The 18655-nt window shown below is 38.3% G+C and overlaps 1 protein-coding gene across 5 annotated transcripts in view; it reads right to left on the reverse strand.

The window, feature by feature from the left end:
- Acaca (acetyl-CoA carboxylase alpha) overlaps positions 1-18655 on the reverse strand; it is a 208039-nt gene that overhangs the window by 73929 nt on the left and 115455 nt on the right. For all 5 annotated transcript variants that reach the window (XM_038324765.2, XM_038324766.2, XM_038324764.2 and 2 more), the window contains 3 exons: positions 16251-16454; positions 12058-12213; positions 10319-10465 (listed from right to left, as the gene is read on the reverse strand). In XM_038324765.2, coding sequence (XP_038180693.1) covers positions 10319-10465; positions 12058-12213; positions 16251-16454 — 507 coding nt within the window. The remainder of the gene's footprint in view (positions 1-10318; positions 10466-12057; positions 12214-16250; positions 16455-18655) is intronic.

Below are 18655 nucleotides of genomic sequence, written 5' to 3' on the forward strand. Positions count from 1 at the left end.
AGAACAGTCTTATTTAACTGTTTTTATGTGGGTAAAATGATTTGTGCCATGGTATTTCCATAAGAAGTGGGACCATTATTTTCCTGTAGAAACACATTTGGTTTGAAAAGTATCACTGGACAGGACGTGAAAATCAAACCAAATGAATTATTCACAACCTCCGATCAGAGGTGATCATTATTTCTGATGCTCCAAACAGTGATTAGGATTCTACCCTGAGATGTCATTTTCTCACTGAGTAACACCAGCAATAGAAAAAGGCATTATCTATCTATCCATATATGTATTTTTTCTCCTGGGAGGACCCTGGTTTAATGTTACTATAACAGATAAAAAAAAAAACCAATAATATTAACATTTATTCTGCTGGTACCCCTAATCGCCATTAGTCTGACATACAGTGTCAACACTAATCATGCCCCAAAATTAACACCAAAATTGACATCAACATTAATTGTACTATCAGTGTGACTAGAATATACAAACGGACACAAGCATTTCCCAAAGCTGATGCTGTTGTCATAAAACTGCAACATTAAGTTCAACAGAAAAAAATGTAAAGGAAAAGCTAAAGGGAAAAACATGACAGGGTTTTGCTTTTGAGGGTGCTAGACTGTGGGAGCAGAAAGGAAATCTTTGCCATGGTTGACTTTCTTCTCTCCATACTTCAGGGTCAGCTATAGCAATGCGTTCCTACATAGATTTAGGCACAGGCAGCTGAAGCTGAATCAGGTGTAGTTTATCATTGTCCCTGCTGAAGTCTACAATAGCTACTGTTCTAGTTCTCTGACTACCTGCAGGGCTCTGGAGTGGGACACAAAGAGCCCTAGACTGTCACAGCTGTGACGGGTGGTGACACTGCATCAAAAACGAGAAAAACAAGACCTGGGGAGAATGAACTTGAACCTAAGCTTTTTTGGGGGGGTACTTATATCAAAATTTACCTTTTGTCCTTTTAAATACACACACACACACACACACACACATAGCAAATTGAAGCCATACTTTTAATTAGAAACTATCAATAATACTTTAATAAAAATAACAAAATACAGAAAATATTAGAAGCTTTTAAAAATTGTATTTTAGGTCACAACACAATGTGGTATTTGACTTAATTTCTGTTTGTGAAAACTATGCTGAAAATAGTTAATGCCTTCCATGTATGTGATCTGCCTGATACAGGATATTTCACTGCCTAATGTCATATAATCACATGAGTTCAAGGCAACTTTCTTGACAGCTGAAAAATTAGTTTTTTATGCCAAACTTAATGTAAAGTTACCTCAGTCCCTCTAACTAAAAGTTGACATGCAGGTAAGTATCACTGTTACTGGAAAAAAAATTCAACTATATGGAAATATAACTAAAGATTGAAATAATAATCAAGTATTAGGGAATAATTTATCCTTGGGATATTTACATACATCAAACCATTATATATCAATACTCAGTATTTTAATTTTGTTGAACATGCCATGGAGTACACACACACCAGTAGTACTTGAGAAACAGAGCATAGGACTGATTGGCACAGAAGCTAACTAAGTAAGCCACTGCAGTTCTAAAAGCATTGGCTGTTAATCGCATGGATAGATGTTGATCTCTCGTACACCATGCCTCATTCTTGGGAGTCATTTAAACTTAGAATATATAAAAACCTCTGGCAAGAGTATTCTTTTAGGGGCCATCTCTAGGACTGACATCTGGACAGATGTCAAAGGAAAACCTGAAAGTCCTGCCTTAGTACAAAACTGGAACTTTAGAATTTTTTCAGTTAATTAAGTTCACTGAACTTCGGCTTGTTAACAATCAGTCAAAACCAACTAACCAACCTGATGAGAAATCTCCAATGCTAGCAAAAGCCATTTGGAAGGAATTCTAAGAAAAACACATGCACTCAAAAGAACAGTATTAGAAATTTGTTAGAAGTAACTCCATTTGGGCAGACTTATTTTTCAAAATCAGCCTCAAACATTTTCTAATGAAGGGATGGAAGAACATTTTAGACAAAAACATAGAGCAAATATGCTTATTTAGACTAGGGATAAAAGAAAAGTATGTTTGTTTGTTTTTTTAAAAAATAAAAACCTGTCTTACCACATATCCCACAAAATGTTTCTCTTTGTCTAGATTTTCTATCTCGCTAAGCCCTGAGGCTGGAATTGAACCCAGAGTCTTGTCATGTCAGACAGGCACTTTATCACTGAGCTTCATCTGCTGCCTTTGGAAGGAGTCAGTGTTTTCTTCTTCCTTTAAAGGCCTTCATAGAAAGTATGGCTCTGTACTCAATACAAATTAGGAGTATTTGTGTGCACCTAGTAGTTGGTTATGTCTCCCTTCTCCTGAAGATTTCAAGTACTTAAATATGTTCTCCTGTCTTCAGGCATAGATTGGTGGCTAGGATTCCTCAACAATTTCAGAGGTCTTGTGCTCTCTTTATATTTTTGTTCTGAGCCTGCCTGTAATGGCTGAGCCATCTCTCCAGCCCTGGTCTTCTGCTTCTCTAAGGGCTCGTTCTTAGATCACCTGCACCTCAGTACAATTCTAACAAACTGCTCTTCTAACACATACCTCACAAGACTTAATTTTAATATTCAGCATTTAAAAAGGCGAACCAATTTCAAAAAATTAAACAATACAATTTATCTAGACTAACTTCACATTCTTGAAGCTATTTTGAGGTTGAGTCATCAAAAAAAAAAACAATATATAAAAACATAGTGCCCAGACCCAAAAAGATGAACATGGGATGTACTCACTCATAATCGGTTTCTAGCCATAACTAAAGGACATTGAGCCTATAATTCGTGATCCTTGAGAAGATAATAAGAAGGTGAACCCAAAGAAAAACTTATAGTTATCCTCCTGGATATTGGAAGTAGACAAGATTGCCAGGCAAAAATTGGGAACTTGGGGATGGGGTGGGATGGGGGCAAGGGGAGATGGGGAGAGAAAAGCGTGAAGGGGAGGATGGGGAGAGCTTGGGGGAATGGGATGGTTGGGATAAAGGAAGGGTGGATATGGGAGCAGGGAAGCATATATCTTAATTAAGGGAGACATATTAGGGTTGTCAAGAGACTTGACTCTAGAGGGGTTCCCAGGTATCCAGGGAGATGCCCCCAGCTAGTTCTTTGGGCAGCTGAGGAAAGGGAGCCGGAAAAGGCCAGATCCTATAACCATACTGATGCATATCTTGCATATCACCATAGAACCTTCATCTGGCGATGGATGGAGATAGAGACAGAGCCCCACATTGGAGCACCGGACTGAGATCCCAAGGTCCTGATGAGGAGCAGAAAGAGAGAGAACATGAGAAAGTCAGTACCGTGAGGGGTGCGTTCACCCACTGAGACGGTGGGACAGAATTAACGGGAGATCATCAAGACCAGTTGGAATGGGACTGATGGAACATGCGACCAAACCGGACTCTCTGAATGTGGCTGACGGTGGAGGCTGACTGAGAAACCAAGGACAATGGTGATGGGCTTGGACTCTACCGCATGGACGGGCTCTGTATGTGCCTTGTCAGTTTGGTTGATCACCTTCCTGGACCTGGGGGGAGTTGGGAGGACCTTGGACTTAACATAGTGTAGGGAACCCTGATGGCTCTTTGGCCTGGAGAGGGAGGGAGTGGGGGTATGGGTGGAAGGGAGGGGAGGGAAGGGGGAAGAGGAGGGGAGGAGATGGAAATTTTTAAAATATTAAATAAAAAAAAAAAAAACCATAGTGCCACACCAGAAAAATACTTGGGTCCTGAGTGTTCAGGAGAAATAAAAAATAATTTTTTTACTCAAGTCCACAAACATTCTCCAGGCAGTTTTAGATGATAATGGGATCTGTGAGAATTTGAATTTATGATAAGCCAAGTTCTATCAGTTACTTTTCTCATCACTGTGATCAAACACCCACCTAAAGCAAACTTAAAAAGTTTATTTTAGCTTGGGTTTAAGAGAGGATAGACTAGACAGGCACGGTGGCAGTCAGATCTCTATGAGAGAAACCTCCTTGTCTTGGGGGTGGGGTAGAAGAGGGTAGCACTATCTGCAGTTAGGAGGCAAATAGCATCAATGGAAGTCCACATTCCATGGAAAACGAGTCACCACATTCAGGGAGAAATTTCCTCTGGAGATAAATCTCTCTGAAAATACCGCAGACGTGTGAATCTGAGACAGAAATGTGTCTCCTAGGTGATTCTAGCACTAGTAAGGTTGACAATGAAGATTAATCATCACCATCAACCAATTCTTCACTAAGTATAGAAAGGGTCAGGCCTCCTATCATCAACTTCTTCTTCCCCCTACCTCTCTCCCTTCTTCCCTTTCTTCCTCTCCCTCTTGAGATAGTTTCTCCACCTAGATCTGGCTGTCCTAGAACGCACTATGTAGACCAGGATGACCTCGAACTCACAAGATCCTTCTGCCTCTGCCTCCCAAGTGCTGGGAAATATTATTTAATGCTCAAATTAAACTTTCAAAGAAGTTGGGTGGTTGGAGGCACATGCCTTTAATCCCAGGAGGCAGAGGCAGGTGGATCTCTGTGAGTTTAAGGCCTACAAAGTGAGTTCCAGGACAGTTACACAAAGAAACCATGCCTCAAAAACAAATAAACAAACAAAAAACCAAAAAACAGAACAACAACAACAAAACTTTCAAAGAAATACAGGCTTAAATCGAGACTCACAGTCACAATTGTAGGATCTTAGTGGCTGGTAGTTGATGTTTCTTCATATTTTTTTTCTGTACTGTTTAAAAATTTTTTTAATTAAAATCAAGAAGACTGACCAAGAAGCTCAGTAGGTAAAAAAAAAAACACTTATTATTATGCTAACCTGAGTTTGAGACTGGGACATACACGAGTTGTCCTCTGAGATCCATCCAACTGTGTGCCATCACACACACACACACACACACGCACACACATGCTAAATAAAAAAGGACAATAGCACACTGCAAATAGTTAAATGGCCTTTCCATCTCTCTCCTGAAGAGGCAGCTTCTGACATGGCTCCTCTCCTTTTTCCCCTTCCTCCTTTCCCCTTTCCCCTCCATAACCCACTAAATAAATACCCACTTTCTCTGGAAAAAAAAAAAACAGTTAAATGATAATTAAATACAGATATAGGTAAGTTAAGTAGTTTCAAGGATGAATTCCTAATATCCACTATCGCCACTATTTTATTCCTAATAAAAAGCAAAAATGAAGTAAAGTTATCAGTCATGATTGCAGCCAGTCTTTAAATTTTAATTTATATTACTTTATTTCCTATTTAAGCATTTTCTTCTTTAAAAAAATGTGCCAGGACATGATGTGGATTCAACATATTTTCAATGAGAGTTAAAATGTAAAATGCCAACTGAATATTACAGGAACATTAGAGAAATCCTACTATGGTTTAAAGACTAAAAGGAAATGAAGGAAACAAGTGGGTTTGTCTCTCTAAACAGGGGAATTCACAAAGCTTCTCTTAATGTTAAAACTGCTGAGAAGGAAAAACCCTGACACCTAGTGCCCAGCTGGAAAAACAAAGCCTCGGAGCCACTCCTTCACATGGCAGCTTATGCAGAGGTGACTATTAAAATGCATAAAGTGTGGAACATACTTTCCTTCCAGGAACAAGAAGAGAGGGGGGGGGGGGGAAATTCTTATGCTACACTAGGATGGGAGTCTATTGTTATCACCCCTGATTGGGGAACCTTGCTATTATAACTATCCTAAACAGTGTTTTCTCATCTCAGTGGTCCACAATGACAAGAGTGATGGGAAGGAATGCTAAAAGCCCATGTTCTGGGAACTCGATCTCCATCTGCAATAAAATTTCTGTGAGAGTAGCTTCTTTATCACATTTTCACCATTATAGATTCCTGATCAAGTTCAATAACTATTAAAATAATAATAAAATGCTAGTGGACTTACTTCAGAACAAGTAAGAATATAACCACATAAAAGCCCAGCTTTTCCTTTGTTCTAGCAGACAAAGTTAAGTTGTTCTCTGTTGAATCTATTATGGCCTTTGGCTTGCTCTTAGCCTGAGCTTTTTAATAACTAGGTTTAGTACAAAAAGAAGCTGTGCTGGATTGCAAAGTGTTACTCAAAATGTTCCCACCTGCAATTATAACTTCCACCAAATGATCAAAATAGGTTAGCAAATTGGCAGAAAAATGAAAACAGTTCCTCCAAAACAGAGAAATAGTAAAGCAGACTGGATGGATAGTTGCGTTTCTTCTGTAGCTCTGAAGCGTACATTCATCTAGCTATGTATTTACATACAGTGCTCATCACTGCAGCACCAGAGCAGCTAGAAAGGAAATCAGTTTAGTCTCTGTTGCAATCACATTTCCTTCAATTTTCATCTTTACTTGAAACTATTAAGAAAATCCCAGGCAACTCATCTTTAGAGCTATTTGCAAGTAATGTAGTTCTCAGATTTGGTCCACATCATTCTTATTCCCACTCTAAATTCATATTAAATGAAATACCATTCAAACCTGACAATGAAAAAAGTGTCCTATACTTCTCACCAGGAATTAGGTAGCATTTCCTTACTTACATTTTTTTTGATGGGGAAGGGACACTACAGGAAGAAGAAAGTAAGCTAACACAGAGCCAGAAAAGCTCTCTTTCTCGTGGTTTAAGCACAGGTACAATGTTGAGAATGCAGGTCACATCTCTGCTGAAATAGCCAATATCTTTCTCACATGGCAAACAGGTTACCTAAAACTAAATGGAACGGAATCAGCCCAAGTCCTGGTCCTATCACCATTTTACCTATCTGCCATCCTAGGAAAAAAAGTAAGGGGAGAAAGGCTGGGCAACAAGGTAACCAGTGGTCTGATAGATGCACATTTTCTGCCTCTGGCTGTAAGGAAAAACACCTCAATACATGGAAAAACTACATAGGAATCTCATGTTTTACCCCCATTCCTAATATCCGTGTGCTAGCTTTTAAAGCCAGAAACTTCAATACTTCAAAATAATTCAGTATCACCTACAATGACGACCTGGCAGCACTGTCACTCTGGAGAGCACCACATTATGATGATTTAAGGTCTATGTAGCATCAAGGCATTTACATTGAGCCTTGGCTCTCAGAACATTAACAGGTCAATTTTTTATTCTTTTTTAAATAAAGCTATATCTCAAGGCTCTGTTCTGATGCCCATTCTCTTTGGCAAAGGACAGATTTGCTCCAAATCCCATCAGCAAGAGCTCACTTGTTTCTTCTCACACCATTCTTCAGGTAATATGTAGAGTGCCGGGCTCATGACAAACTTCTCACTTTGAAAAAAGAAAATTAAACTGCAGTAGTATAAAGCCAACGTGCCCTGACAAAACTGGGTTCAGTGCAGTGAAATATATCCTACTGACAGCTGTCCCTCAGAGTTGAAAGCTGAAACTCAATCCTTAGACTGGCGAGTCTCTCAATGTACACACTCCACTGTATGTCCAAGCTATTGGAAACAGAGCTTGATTCTAATACCTTAACCTCATTCCTGTCATGCAGTATCCTATAATCTAGCTAAGATCACTGACCTCACCGGTCATCCTGGGCATCAGTTATTGACTGCTCACAAAAGAACATCAGGCTCACTCGTCCTGAACTCTTAGGCTCAGAAACAGTAAGCTAACATGCAGGCTCAATCCTAGTCAAACATCTGAAGAAAGGGAAAAGAAAACATATAATGTAGAAAGGGAAAGAAAGAATAATGTGAAAAGTGATACAAAGCAACAGTCATTTTCACAAACGCTGTTAGCTTTCTGGTTTCACAACTATTAAGGCATTGGGCAAACGAAAACTCGTGGTTACTACTGTAGACTGCCACTCACTGCAGTAGCTACTCCTTTTATACTGAGGTTTGTTAGGTCTTAAAGGGGTTAAAAAAAACCTTTAATATTTTTGTTCCTGTGTGTGTGTCTGTGTGTGTGTGTGTGGTCTTTGGGTACAGAGTTCCGTATAATAAGACTATTTGTATTCATACTGGCAGAGTAAACACTACATGTTCATGCCCAGGCAGCTCTGTGCTTGTAATTTCAGCAAGAACAGAGCTCTGTCCCTCTGGGACTTCACTATTCCCCCAGTCTCCATTCACTCAAACAGAGAATGAGAACAGAAAGAAAGCAGAAGAAAGATCGTGGCAAGAGGTTTCACACAGCATTGCAGCTAGCTTTCACATGGCCAAACAACAACAACAACAACAAAAACCCCTCATCTTATGTTTTAATTACATTAGTTAAAACCGTTTTACTCTCAGCCTCATGTTCACAAGGACGCTTTCTATTCCTCAACAGCTATTAAATGAATCAAAATTACAGACTAGCACTACAAAGCTTTTTTTTTCTGCTGAGGGGATTGCAAACAGAAGCCATACAGTAGGTACAAAGTGCTGCTTCAACTTTGTGTTGATGAATATGCGTTTTCTCCACCCCGTTATTGTGCCATTTGTTGAGGCACCAGGTTGGACCAACTGCTACAACTCTAAGCCTCTTCATACAGTTCAGTGCTTGTCTCCATTCTAATGCTTCATCATCTACTACCACAGACTGTGTTGTGGTACACAACAGTTATATACCTTGTACACAGAACAAATATATATATATAAATAAAAAAATATATATATTTGTTGTTGTTTGTTTGTTTGTTTTAGAGACAAGGTTTCTCTGTGTATCTCTGATTGTCCTCCTGAAACTCACTCTGTAGACCAGGCTGGCCTCAAACTCACAGATATTCACCTGCCTCTGCCTCCCTGAGTGCTGGGATTAAAGGCATGTGCCACCACTGCCTGGCTAGAACAAATATTTTTGAAAAGAATACTGGATCTGGGCTTGGTGGTACATGCTTTTAATTACAGCAGAGACAACAGAGTTCAAAGCCAGTGTGTTCTACATAGTGAGTTCTATGACAGCCAGAGCAGGAAATAGAGACCCTATTTCAAAATGAAGAACCAACCAAACAAACAAAACAAAAAACAAACAAAAAAAATTATTGATTTTTGGTTTTTCAAGACAAGGTTTCTCTGTGTAACCCTGTCTATCCTGGAACTTGCTCTGTAGACCAGACTGGCCTCAGACTCAGAGATCCATCTGTCTCTGTCTCCCAAGTGCTGGGATTAAAGGCATGTACCACCGAAGCCTGGCTCAGATAAAGGTTATTTAAGGAATGAGTTTAGTTGGGGGTTAATAAAAACACCTGAATTTTTAGGTATGCTAATATTTCTATCATTGTACCTTAGTAGCATAATCAAAATCTTAAGGATCTTACTATATGGAGAAGAATATGAGGGGAAACAGGAAAATATGTCTTTATGTCATTATTAATATGGTACTACATGAGAAAAGTTATTAATACTAGAAAATGCTTTCTGATTTTTATGTTTCTTTGTTTCAAGACAGGGACACATACACCCCGGGTTAACCTTGAACTTCTAATTTTCCTGCATCAGCTTCCAAATGCTGGTATGTGACATAACACATGGCTAGAAAATGTGCTTATTTTTTTAAATTTTTATTATTTTTAAGGCTAATAATTTATTATAGTTTTCATTTAAAACATTTTTAAAATATATTTTGATTATATCCCCTCAACCTAAGTCTTTCTAGATCCTTTCACCGTCCCTCCCCTTCCAAATTTTTAATGACTATTCAAATCAGGCAGGTCTGGTGGCATACTTCTCTAATCTCAGCACTCTCAAGGCAGAGGCAGGAGGGTCTTTGTGAGTTTACAGTCAGTCTGGTCTATATAGTGAGTTCCAGGTCACCCAGGCTTATGTAGTGAGATTTCAAAAGAAACAAACGAATGAATGAATAAATACATGAGTTTTGTGTTTCTTTTAAAACTGTTGGCTCTCACCAAGTCCTTTAGGAAGAATTTATCATACAATATCACTAAATCCAATGAATCAAGTGTAAAAAGAGATACCTAAAATCTCAAAATTTCAAATTAAAAAAATGATAATAATCTATTCTCATGTATCTTCAATTATGAACTCCCCAATCTTGCTCCACTTAAAATCTGACCTTCATTTCTACTTTGATGCAAACCCTAGACATTAGACCTTTGATTTTATAAAGACATTGTATTAGCATGCATGCCCCCCAGAAAATAACACTCCTTTTCAAAAAGCAAAATTGTAATACTATTATTATACCTAAAAAAATAACAGTAATTTCTTGGCTTGGTCCATTCTCTCTCTGAGGAAATCGACCAAGAATGCTTTCCTGACTCTGCCACTTGAGTAGCTCCTACTGTGTAATAATAGCTCTCGTGAGCAGCTGGTACTAGTGGACAGAGATAGAAAGGGAGAAGGGTATAACTACTTGCCTCATTTCCTCCTGGAAGCCTGTTCATATGGACCAACTGGCCTTGATCATCCAACACCAGCTCAGTGTATGTCAGCATGTCAGAAGGTAGAGGGGGTGAGGGAAGGAATGCTTGAGTGGACATAGACTCCCAGAGTTTGATGAGTGACTAATGGAAGAAAGAAGATTGACTTATCAGTGACATTTCAACATGAATAAAAATCACAATCAAACTCAGTTGCTCTGACTCTGCATTCTTTTCCAAGAGCTCTAGGGAAAGTATGAGCCTTAGACCAAATGCTTGAACACTGATGCTCAGCAAACACACTTGTGGCCAATTTTACACCATTTTCAGTATGTCAAAAGTCAGGTACTTCCCCAATACAGTCACACTACATAATGACCTTAAAATAGCACTGGAGCATTAACACAAACAATAGCTCTAACACCAATCCAGCAAGAATAAAATAAAAAACTCAAATAAAAGGCATCAGCCAGGTATGATACTCATGTCTCTAATCTCTGTCTCATTACTTGTAGGCTGAAGCAGGTTCATCTCTAAAACAAATCCAAGAAAGCCAGACTTAAGTTTCTACTGTAGGTTAAGGGAAGATCTCTTAACTACTTTTCACAGCAACAGATCCACATATGAGAATAAGTTAAGATGTGGATGACTATAAGTATAGCTCAATCAAATTTCAAATTTGAGAATACAGACATACCCATGCACTTACAAAAACATTCATGATTACCATTTTCTATTTCTTATGTAAATAACTTCTTTATGAAGTTCCATCCACGCTTGTCTTAAACACCTAAAACCCAAATGACTCACACACACTTATGTGTCCTGTGTCCCTTGTCAATTACAAGATGACTTACATAGTACTGACACTGAGAATCAGAACCATACACAGTTGTCAGGGTCTTGACTCCATAAAATGGAGGTAATGAGTGAAGGTCTGTGTTCTGAGATAGGATGGTGTAAGTAGTTGGTTACAGAAAAGTAACTTGCTTTTGTGAATACTACAGGAATCACAGACTACTAAATAAGTCCACAGATAAATATTACATTAAGATTCAAATATGATAATATTGATAGTACTGATATTGATTGAGACTCGAGAAGACCTACAACAAAGATTTTTAAAAAGAAATCCCGTATCCTCTGATGCTCTATTCTTTATCTGTTGTATTCTCTGCTTGTGATATATACCCCCCCTACTTTTGATGGGAAATCTGCAGTAGAGAGGGTTCACCATCATAAAAGTCAAGGAATTTTTCATATAGGGGAAGAGCTTTATAATGTCATTTTTTTCATGTTAGGTTTTTAATTAATAATAGTAAACCTACAGAAGAAGTTATACCTACACTATATACAGTGGTGCTATCTACTTGTCTGTGCTACCTATAATGACCCGCATCTTGGCTTAGGCTAAGGGATTATCCTGGAAAGTAAGAAAATGAAACCTTGTTCCATTCCTCTTTTTAATATCTCTAATTCGAACACAGACTTAATACATGTGTAACTCCTCACATAGGTCCTTGTAAACATAATGTGGTAAGGGTTTACTTGAGACGTCTCTTCTCACCATTCCTCATGAAGCACCTGAGTTAGAAGTCATTAATGAGACGGAAAATGAGACCAAAATTAGAATAGCGTCAAGATACTTCCAGCCCGTGAGTGCCCTTCTCTAGGAAAAGTTACATATGATGGAAATTGAAAGAAGCCTCAAACTCTCGCCTGTTAGCCACTTTTACCTGTCGAAACATTTCTGGGATATCATATATATACGTTGTTCCTAAGGACTGCGCCTGAAATCTCTTTGACTGAAGAAGGTCTTTGGTCACATAGGGAGTATTGATTAACATTCCGTGCAGTGGTCCCTGCTTGTCTCCATATGCCTGAAACATGATCTGTGGGGAAAAAACAGAATGCACAAATAGTTAAGAGACAAATAGAAAATAAAATAGTTGCCTATAGCATTGTTTTCCACAATGTTATTTCTTAAAAAAACAGATGGGGGTGGGGGAAGTGCTTAATGGTGAAGACTTGCCTCATGACACTGGGTATTTGGTATTGTCCCTTCTCTGCCACTTAACAAACTCTAAAATAGTGATGTGCTATATATACTAAGCTGTTTGGGATTAGGTGACATCAACAAAAATGTCCAGTGTAAATTTCACATCTCAGAGACAGAGTGATGGCACTTGCCTTCTTGGATACTAAAAAATGAAGCATGCCAGCTAACTAAAGAGAACAGTTCTAGTGTTTAAGTCAAGGAGCAGCTATATACTAGAGAAAATTCTTGTTCTTGGGCCAGATCAAGGTGCTACCACTTGATCATGCATTAGTCCCTTGATTAGAAGGTTCTTTGTAGTATTATTAGCCACACAAAGGCTCCAAATACTTTTGTCAGAGTAAGTATATTTCATTCACTCACCTAATTAATTCTTGTTAGTTCATAAGACACAGTCTATGGTAAAATTACTATATTTTATTAAATTACATATTAACACACACGTATGTATGTATGTATGTATGTATGTATGTATTTCTAGTATACTGCCTCTAACTAGTGAATTCCTCCAATTGCTGGATTATCACATAATGAAACCACCACACCAGTTTTTAATCATTTTTTAACTCAAATATTTCCTAGAAGAGTACTTCATACTCCATATATTTAGCTAGTTTTATTTGCTCATGAATATTTATAAGGGATGCCATTATTTCAATTCAATTAATATTTATTGAGTGCTCAGAGGTTGTATAACACTAAACTAGGCACTTTATGTATGAACACATAAAATATAGATTCCCAACACACTGAATACAAATGGAGATTGGGATGAAAAGGTATATATATATATATATATATATATATATATATATATATATATATTCCCATCTGTTTGGACCTAAAATATAAGCACAAGTGTACCATTAATGAAAAGATCCATGGATTTGATATATATGCATAGAATGGAATTAAAAACTAACCTAAACCTGAAGGTCATCCATCTAAGTGACTCCTTAGCATCTGAGCTCAGAGGAATAAGAGTGCTCTGGTGACTTGTCAATTAGGTCTTATTCTGGGCAAACATATCCTAGGCTGTTTAAAGTCCCCAGAGTGGAACCTCCAATTCTCTTCTAAAAGACCAAGGGGGAAAGTTACCAGGTGGGAGACAGCAGCAGCAGTAACACCTTGGGAGAACTAGTCATACTTTTTTTAAAAACAGATTTCAGGTGTTTTGGCAAGAGTACAGTATGAGAAAACTGGATTTGGGACAAAGACTGAATCAAAGTAAGAAAAAGAAATAAAAGCTGCAGGTTCAAGACTGTGAGACAACTCACACAGTAAAACTACCTGCCACCAAGCCTGACAACCTGAGTTTAATGCCATGCCTAGGACTGAACCTGATTCCTGCAAGCTCCTCTCCTCTCCTCTCCCTCTCTCCTCTCTCTCCTCCCTCTCTCCCTCCTCCCCTCTCTCTCTCTCCAAAACATTATGTTAAACAAAACAAGTAGGATAAAAAATAGTATAAATTGTCTGATGTAATTTACACGTAACTAAAGGACAAGCAAAATTACATACAGCAACAGAAAGCAGATCTCAGTGGTTGCCTAAGCCTGCAATTGGTGTTCTGTCTTTCACTGAAAAGATGAGAAACTTTGTGGTGGGGTGACAAGAAATCCTCTATAATGACTCTGATGACAGATATCATGTACTACTGTCAGACTTAATCAAAGCGAATACAGCAAAAGAAACCATTTTGGTACATGTAAACTATACAAACTATATAAAAATGTAAACTCAATAAAGGTGACTTTAAACTGTTCACTTTACTTTCCTCACTGGAAGTCAATTTATTTAAGTAAAAAACTACCCAAACCTTTTCTTCCTGCTTAGGACTGCCTGAAATTGTTCATTACAGCCTATGGGACAAAGACCATACAAGAAACATGAAACTCAACCAAGTTAACTTCTCTTCTCAATGACAATAAATAATGTGCTAGGGCAAGAGTTTGGTAGTAATGAACCCTAACTGAAGCCCCAAATGACCATTTATGTTAGCTCCATTTTCTCCTATGATAAACATGGTAATTAAAAGTTGGTAGAGGTCATGTTTTACCAGTTTGAAAACATATACAGGTTTTATGTATACCTCCCATTGAAGGCTGCAGCAGGGCTTCTCATAGAGTGGGCACCCTTAGAGCCCTGAATGTTTATTTTATGATGTCTCTTATCATATCATGGAAGCATCAATTACTCATCTATCTTTCCCCATTATAATATACATTTATTAACGAGGAACTGCTTTTTAGCGATAGTTTCTGACACACTATACATAGTAAATATTAAATAAGTAAATGACCAAATGATAAACATTTGTTCCATACTGTATCAATTTCTAAAGAAAGAGGAAGTGAAGTTCAGTAGTAAGTACCAAGTACGCACTGGTGCACGAGAACTGGCTAGAGGCTGCTGTGGTCAGTTTCTGCCTCTATCACTGCTTTCAACCTAGCTTCCAGGACACAGGAAGGTTCGGCAACCTCCAGGGCTTTTTCAATATGCTGGCCCCCTTCAGGTCGAGGACAGCCTATTCACTCTTACAGATGCCTATTAAGTGTTTATTTTGTGCCAGACACAATACTAAATCTATACTGAAGGCACCTGTGCCTTTCATGCGCCTGTGTCACCACCATCCAACATCAGGAAAATCTAAGAGCTTTCTAATAAAGAGAAATAGGAAAAAAGAAGAAGAAACCTGTGAAGAAAAAAACATTTATCAAAAACATTAAAATCTCAAGTGGCCTTCTTATTTTACAGAAGAATAGGCCTGCCTTCAAGCCATTGTAGAAGTTAATTAAAAGCATCCCTAACCATGGAAAGTCCTGACTGAAAATGTCCTTAAGGTTGTCCTGAAAAACATCACATGCAGCAAAAATTATTGAGCACTCTTTTCCCTGTTCACTCCTGTGCTCTGTGCATGCTGTTCTAACTGCTTTCTTCTTAAAGAATAGATTTCTTTGGTGATCTAACTGAGAATCAAAAAACAAAATGAAAGGTCACTAAGAAAACGGCCTAAACTAGAATTTTAAAAAATTCATCTCCAAAGCAGAGACAAAAATGTCTTTTCCTGCCTCCATTCCTAGATAAAAACAAGAGCCACATAATCGCTTCACAGAACCAAATGCATAGAACAGTCTAAAACCCTTGTATTCTGGTACAAGTACACCCTTCATTAGGAGTACATTCTTCAAGTATACACTGAAGCCCTAAAATAACATACTAACTACCTCTGAAGATGTGTGCATACCACAGAAAATGGTCCAAATGTTTAGAAACTAAGGTGGCAAGCGAATTAAAACAGAATGCTCTATTATCATAGAAAAAACATGCTCATTCATTTTTCATTTTTGCATTCCTAAATTTTTTTCCTGGAAAATGGGTTATGGCTTGTTACTTTGCTCATGATAGGCATATAGTACTCTAAACTCAGTGAAAGAAAGTGAGCATGAGTGAAAGAAATAAGCAGTGTACAAGTATGAAGAAGACACTGCTTGGTCCTGCTCCTGATATGATTCTATGGTGAAATTTCCCCTTTTGAAAGACAGAAGTTGATAAATTCCAGACGGTCCCCTTTCCTCATCTGCCACTGAAAGGCTGCACTAGAAACAGGAAAACAAATCAGATCAGGAAGTCTAGATTACTTAGCAAAAGTGCCCCTAGAAACCATAAACATCTGAACTGCCTAATTATCTGTGGAGTTGGTTCACCTGGCCTGTTAAAGCGTGTCAATATTTGACAAAAGGTTATGGTTTTGTAACATGCGTGATCAAGAGGCACAAAGCCATTTTCAAAGGTAAAGGGCAAACCAATGGGGTTTGGGGGTCATTATTTGTTGGATCAAATCAAACCTTGGAGGAGTCTGCTTGACTACTGTACCTGTGCTGTCCTGGAGTCAGTCACTTCCTTATACAGGCTGATGTCCAAGTAATAGCCAGACTCATTTGTCAGGAAGAGGCGGATGGGAATTGCTTTTCCAGTTGTTGTCAGGCGAATGTTGATTTTCAGTTCTGCCTGGAGGACGCGCAATTTCCACAGCCGACTTCCATAGCGCATTACCATGCTCCGCACAGATTCTTCAATCTGACACAGTTACAATACCAAGTGTAAAACCAAAATACTTTGCAACTAAAACTTGTTCTAAGTTTGCACATCTTTGCAAAGGAATAATGGAAAAAGATGCTAGTTTATGGAGATAGGTACCACACTTACAAAGAGATCTCATGTGGTTTATCCTACCTGTCCTTCTTAGTTTTTATAGTCAATCTGACACAATCCAGAGTCACCTGAAAAAAAGGACCTCAATTGAAGGATTGCCTTGGTTAGACTGTCTTGATAGATTAAGAAGGGCCAGGCCATTGTAGGCAGCACTATTCCTAGGTAGGTGGGTTGAGCTGTATAAAAAGAAAGCTAATTGAGTATGAGCTAGTAGGGAAGCCAATAAGCAGCCTTCCTCTACGGTGTCTACTCTAGGTTCCTACCTTTAGTTCCTGTACTGACCTTCTTCAATTATGAACTGTGATCTGGAAGTAGAAGCTGAAATAAATCCTTTCCTTCCCTGCATTGCTTTTGGTTGTAGGTGTTTTCTTTTGTTTGTTTGTTTGTTTATCATAGCAGCAGAAAGAAACTAGGACACCCCCCAACCTACTGTTATTTCGAACAAGTTAGAGGCAATTTCATGCTGGTTCAGTATTTGAGTGGTTTTCTTTGACTCACAACCCCCAAATCTGTACAACTCCTTTCTCTTTCCCAATTATATTCATACTCTATATCAAAGATCTGCAATATCTAAAATTAAAAGCCAGGGGATTTAAGAGAAAGCCCCAAATAAGAATAAAATCCCTGGTTAAATAGCTAATAAGTAGCATTTCTATGCATGGCAACTATGTTTCATTGCACTTACAGGACCTTAAATCAACACAGCAATTACCACCATGAGCTTTTTCCTACAAAACTTTTATTAAACTTGATAATGTATGTCTCTTAGTAAATTGCACAAATTAAAGAAAGGCAATTTGTAGGCTGTGCCAGAATGTTCCCTCTAAACACCAGCGATCTCAACTTTGGTCACTGCCAAGTCCAACTGAGATTTAAGGAGATGAGATATTCCCTTGTTTCCCTGAAGCTTTGTATTGAGACAGCTTGGTATTCCTGGTTTTCAGAGCTAGAAAACTTATTTTTACTGGATATCCCTAGATGTGACTTTATAGGTTGGCAAGATGTCTTAGTGGGTGAAGGCACTTGTCACCAAGCCTGAGAACTTAAAGATCCTTGGAACCCACATGGTACAAGGGAAGAACCAAGTAAATAAATGTATAAATGGTTTTGTTACCAACATGCTAAAGCAATAACTGTTCCCAATAGGGCTGCAAGTACCCAGAACATTCTGAAGTGTCTTTCTACAGTGCTGTCACAGCACTTAGAATACCTTAAAATTACCTTACATGTCCTAATCATGGTTTTCCAGTAGAAGGTATCAGCCTGCATGTATTTCGTTTCTGTACCACAGAACTTTAACTTAGAATAGGTTTCTTTTTTTTTTAATTTATTTATTATGTATATAGTGTTCTGGGTACCAGATCTCATTATAGATTATAATGTGAGCTATCATGTGGTTGCTGGGAATTGAACTCGGGACCTTCGGAACAGCAGTCAGTTCTTTTAACCTCTGAGCCATCTCTCCAGCCCTAGAATAGGTTTCAAGTAGATAACTTCCCTGCTACTACATTATGCTTGCTAATGAAGATACGTTTATGCATTCTTTTCTTGAGAGGATAAAAGCTAACGATCTATGTGTATGGGAAACAACAGTGATCTGTGACTAGCAAGGCAGAGTCTGAGTACTCAGAGTAGGGGGTACATAGAGGCTGATGTTTTAAAATAAAATTACTCATCGAGAAGAGGCCAACTAAAAATATACAGTGTCCTATAAGTGTAAGACTTCTAGCTTTATTGGTGCTGAAGTGAAATTTTGCTGTCAGATCATGCAAACTGAGACTCAAAGAACAGCTTTACAAACAGACTTATCCCATCATTAGCTTGGGGTTTAGAAGAGAAAAAAGAAAAATGTAGGAAAATTTCTCAGGTCTTGGGCATTAAGTTCAATGGGTAAAATCAGAACTAAGGATACAGTTCAGATGGCAGAGTGATTGGGTAGCATGTAAAAAGTCCTGGATTTGATCCCCAGCACTGTATGATACACTGCATTATAGCCCAGCAGTGATAGTCCCAATGTAAGGACTACATTGCCCAGTACTATATAATCTAGCACTGTATAAATGAGC

This window comes from Arvicola amphibius, chromosome 4, assembly GCF_903992535.2.
Source record: "Arvicola amphibius chromosome 4, mArvAmp1.2, whole genome shotgun sequence".
Taxonomy (NCBI): domain Eukaryota; kingdom Metazoa; phylum Chordata; class Mammalia; order Rodentia; family Cricetidae; genus Arvicola; species Arvicola amphibius.